The sequence below is a fragment of the Macrobrachium rosenbergii genome, chromosome 9, assembly GCF_040412425.1.
Source record: "Macrobrachium rosenbergii isolate ZJJX-2024 chromosome 9, ASM4041242v1, whole genome shotgun sequence".
NCBI lineage: Eukaryota > Metazoa > Arthropoda > Malacostraca > Decapoda > Palaemonidae > Macrobrachium > Macrobrachium rosenbergii.
The window spans coordinates 36,887,176-36,890,534 of NC_089749.1; the positions used below are offsets into that span (position 1 = coordinate 36,887,176).

The 3,359-nt window shown below is 38.4% G+C and overlaps 2 protein-coding genes across 2 annotated transcripts; both read right to left on the reverse strand.

The window, feature by feature from the left end:
- Window positions 1–361: 361 nt before the first annotated feature.
- LOC136841946 (protein FAM200A-like) lies at window positions 362–850 on the reverse strand. The gene has a single exon (XM_067109358.1). The coding sequence runs from the start codon at window positions 848–850 to the stop codon at window positions 362–364; it is 489 nt and encodes a 162-aa protein (XP_066965459.1).
- Window positions 851–1,151: 301 nt separating this feature from the next.
- LOC136841948 (SCAN domain-containing protein 3-like) lies at window positions 1,152–1,889 on the reverse strand. The gene has a single exon (XM_067109359.1). It carries the CDS (start codon window positions 1,887–1,889, stop codon window positions 1,152–1,154), a length of 738 nt encoding a protein of 245 aa, XP_066965460.1.
- Window positions 1,890–3,359: the final 1,470 nt, after the last annotated feature.

Consider the following 3,359-nt stretch of genomic DNA (forward strand, 5'->3'; position numbering starts at 1 on the left):
AGCAGTGGTCTTCAACCTTTTTTAATGTCGTCCACCCCTAGCGGTGATTAAGTAGAAGTTGTCCACCCCCCCTCCGGCGAAAAAGTCTCATTAAAAATCTCACGTTTTTAATATTTAAAATCTGTTTCATATCTCATTTCTATGACTATGTAAACAGAAAAAAGCAGTTTCTCTTATTTTTTATTTAACTTTTACATATTCATCCATATATTTACACACCTCATCTCAAACTAAGAGGCTCAAAGTACACAAGATAACATTTAGACGCATTTTCCTTCACTAAAGTAAAATTGCAGACAATGTTTGCTATATTTGGTACGGTATCAATAAATAAAACAAATAGTTATCCTTTTAAAAAAAATCAGTGGCTTGGCTGCTGTTGCACTTTGTCTGCTATTAGGTTGAATCGAGGTGTCGGACGATTTTCAAGTGCAACTCGCATGAGAGGATCCAAGTTCAGGATTGCATTCCTTTTCTTTGTCTTCACTAAAACTAAACTAGAGAACCCTTGCTCACACAAATATGATGTTGGCATCTGTACAAATATGGCTATTGCCTGCTCAGCTAGATCCTTGTACTGTGGAATATCAAGCAGGGTAACCCAGAAATCCATGGGATGGCTAAATGTCTTGAAAACTGCTTTTTGTGAATAATCCGCTCGAAGCTCCAAAAGAGCATCACAATGATCAGTTCCTTCATCTGTGAAGGGATTAAGCATCCACATGTTGGAGGTTAGCTGGTCATTCTCACTGTCTGGGAAATAGAAGTCAAGGTTTTCTTGCATTAAAGTAAGGTGTCTGATAACTAAGTGTGACATATGTATCTCCAGTGTCTGCTCTGTTGCCTGCATGCCATGTTCCCAGACACATTCATAAATGAGTCAAATAATTCAAAATCAGAAAAGCACATCTTTTCTGCACTACTTTTCCATTTTTTCACCTTCAGTTTCAATGCATTTATTTTCCCTATACTTGTAAAAATATCCCCACCTTTGCCTTGCTGACTGATGTTTAGCTTGTTCAGATGATTGATGATTGAAGCCATGTGAGACAATTTTGCCAGCCAGAGCACATCCTGACATTTAACTGCCATGGGGTTTGCTTTCTCAGTAAAGAAAAACACAGAGCTGCTCTCTCAATGCAAACACTCGATTAAGAGAGATAGCCAGTCTTGTGAAGGAGGATTAAATTAGCTTCCATATCCTTACACAACTCACGAAACATTCTATGCTTTTTTGCATGTGCACAGATATGATTAACCATTTTGACATCATCATCAAGTAGAAGTTCAAAGTCACTTTTCTCCTTAGCATTTCTAGTTTCATTCAGTCGATTTGCCACTAACGCTTCCCTGTGAATCACGCAGTGAATTGCGATACAATTTGGTGAGACTGCTAGGATTTTCTTTACAACGCCATTGATTGCACCGACTATAGCTTTTGCACCATCAGTAGTAACAGACTTCCATTTTGACCAGTCAATGCCCTCTTCAATAATGAAACCATGAAGTTTCTGAAAAATGTTGTGGGCTGTTGTTTCTACGCCCAGTTGGAGGCAGCACAAATAATGTTCAACAATGGTTTTCTCTTCTAAGTTTGGAAACCGACAGTAAACAATCAGCTGTACTTCTCCTCCTATGCCTGTGGTTTCATCCAGTTGAATGCCAAACGAAGCGGCTAGACAATTTTTAACAAGCTGTTCTTTCAGGTCATCTGCTAACATCACAGACCGACGACTTATTGTAGTATCAGACAACGGAATCTGCTTCACTTTCTTCACTGCATCTTTCCCTCCAGGTATAAGGTCAGCTGCTACTTCAAGACACGGCAGTACAACATTTTCAAGTTCAGTGAATGGCTTTTTTTTTTTTTGAAGAACGATGTGTGTCATCTTAAGGGAAGCAAGAGTAAGTGCTTTCATGTAAGAGGGCTTAACTTGACTTTTAAAGGTCGACTGTTGCTTCAAGTATGCTTCCAAAATTGCCTCAAAAAATTGCTTTGATTTGTTTTGGTGTTCAGGGTGCTTCGTCTTTAAATGCCGTGCAAGTTTTGAAGGAACATTTTCATTGCTGTACGTGACATTACAAAAGAGGCATTTGCCTGGTGGGAAGGAATTTGAAGCTTCATTCCACGTTTTCGTCGCTTTTTATGAGATGAAGATGCATCCTTTTTGGAAGCCTCCTTTTCCTCTGTGAAGTCCTGTGATGCAGCTCCTTCTTGATTTGAAACATCATCTTTTCTTGTTGCATCAACTGCTGCACCAACCGCAACAGGTTTTGCAGGCTCAGGACTGCCATCTATCTTTTTGAAGTACTTGTAAATTGACATGGCCTGCATTTGAGCAATAATGTTGAAATCTGGAAAATAAATAAGGATGAGTTAGCTTTTTTGTTATAATAACGCATATTAATTCAAATATAAAATCTGAAACCAAACTAATCAAAATGGGAACGACACAATACTAAGACAAAATAACTAATCAGAATTAATGTGGAAATAATACTTGAGTTAAATATAATTTTGAAATATAATAACAAAACCAATTGGTTCCCCTAAGACTGTATTAAAGGCAAGTTGTAATAATAATAATAATAATAACAATAATAATAATAATAAGTATTACTAATAGGATCACTGTCCAACGTGAGTGAACTAAGTTACACTTAATAACAAACCAGTCAGAGTCCAGAGTTGACAGTGTTGCCAAATCAGCCAATTGAGAACGGGAACTCAGCTGCGTGATTCGTGACAACCAATGGCGAGGCAGTCCCTAGCATGGTTGTACTATCGGGGCCTTGCGAGTAGGCGAGGTGGCAACCTCGATGTTACAATAGGTAAATATGTATTTGTAGTATGTATTTTAAGAAATATAGGAGAGAGAGAGTCTGTTGTATATTAGACACGTGCAGGTGAGGATCTCGTCCACCCAGTAGTCCACCCCTTGACAACTGTCCACCCCTCACTTAATCTCGTCCACTATAAGGTGGACTGTCCATCCAGGTTGAATAGCACTGGCCTAAAGGAAACTTTCCACTCGATGGCAGCCCAGCCTCTCTGTTACAAATGGAAAACGTGAAGACTCGCCTTCGATATTTTAAATTGGATATTAATTATTGCATTTTGCAAAGGCATGAATGGGTTATTCCGTTATTTTTGTAATTTCCAAATTTTTACAATTAAAGCTTCAGGAATTAGTGAGCGTGAGCAGCCATACCAGTTATTTTTTTCTGGATATGGCAACGAAGAATTATCCCCATGGCGTACAGCGTGACCTTTGCTGTCCGAGGAGTTGCTGAATTCTGCTAAATGTTACTTGATTTAATATTAATTGATAAATGACTCGAAGAAAGAAATCGTGATT

Coding starts and splice junctions, on each gene's coding strand:
- LOC136841946 (XM_067109358.1), bottom strand. CDS start 850: ATGCAGGCAACAGAGCAGACACTGGAGATACATATGTCACACTTAGTT.
- LOC136841948 (XM_067109359.1), bottom strand. CDS start 1,889: ATGACACACATCGTTCTTCAAAAAAAAAAAAAGCCATTCACTGAACTT.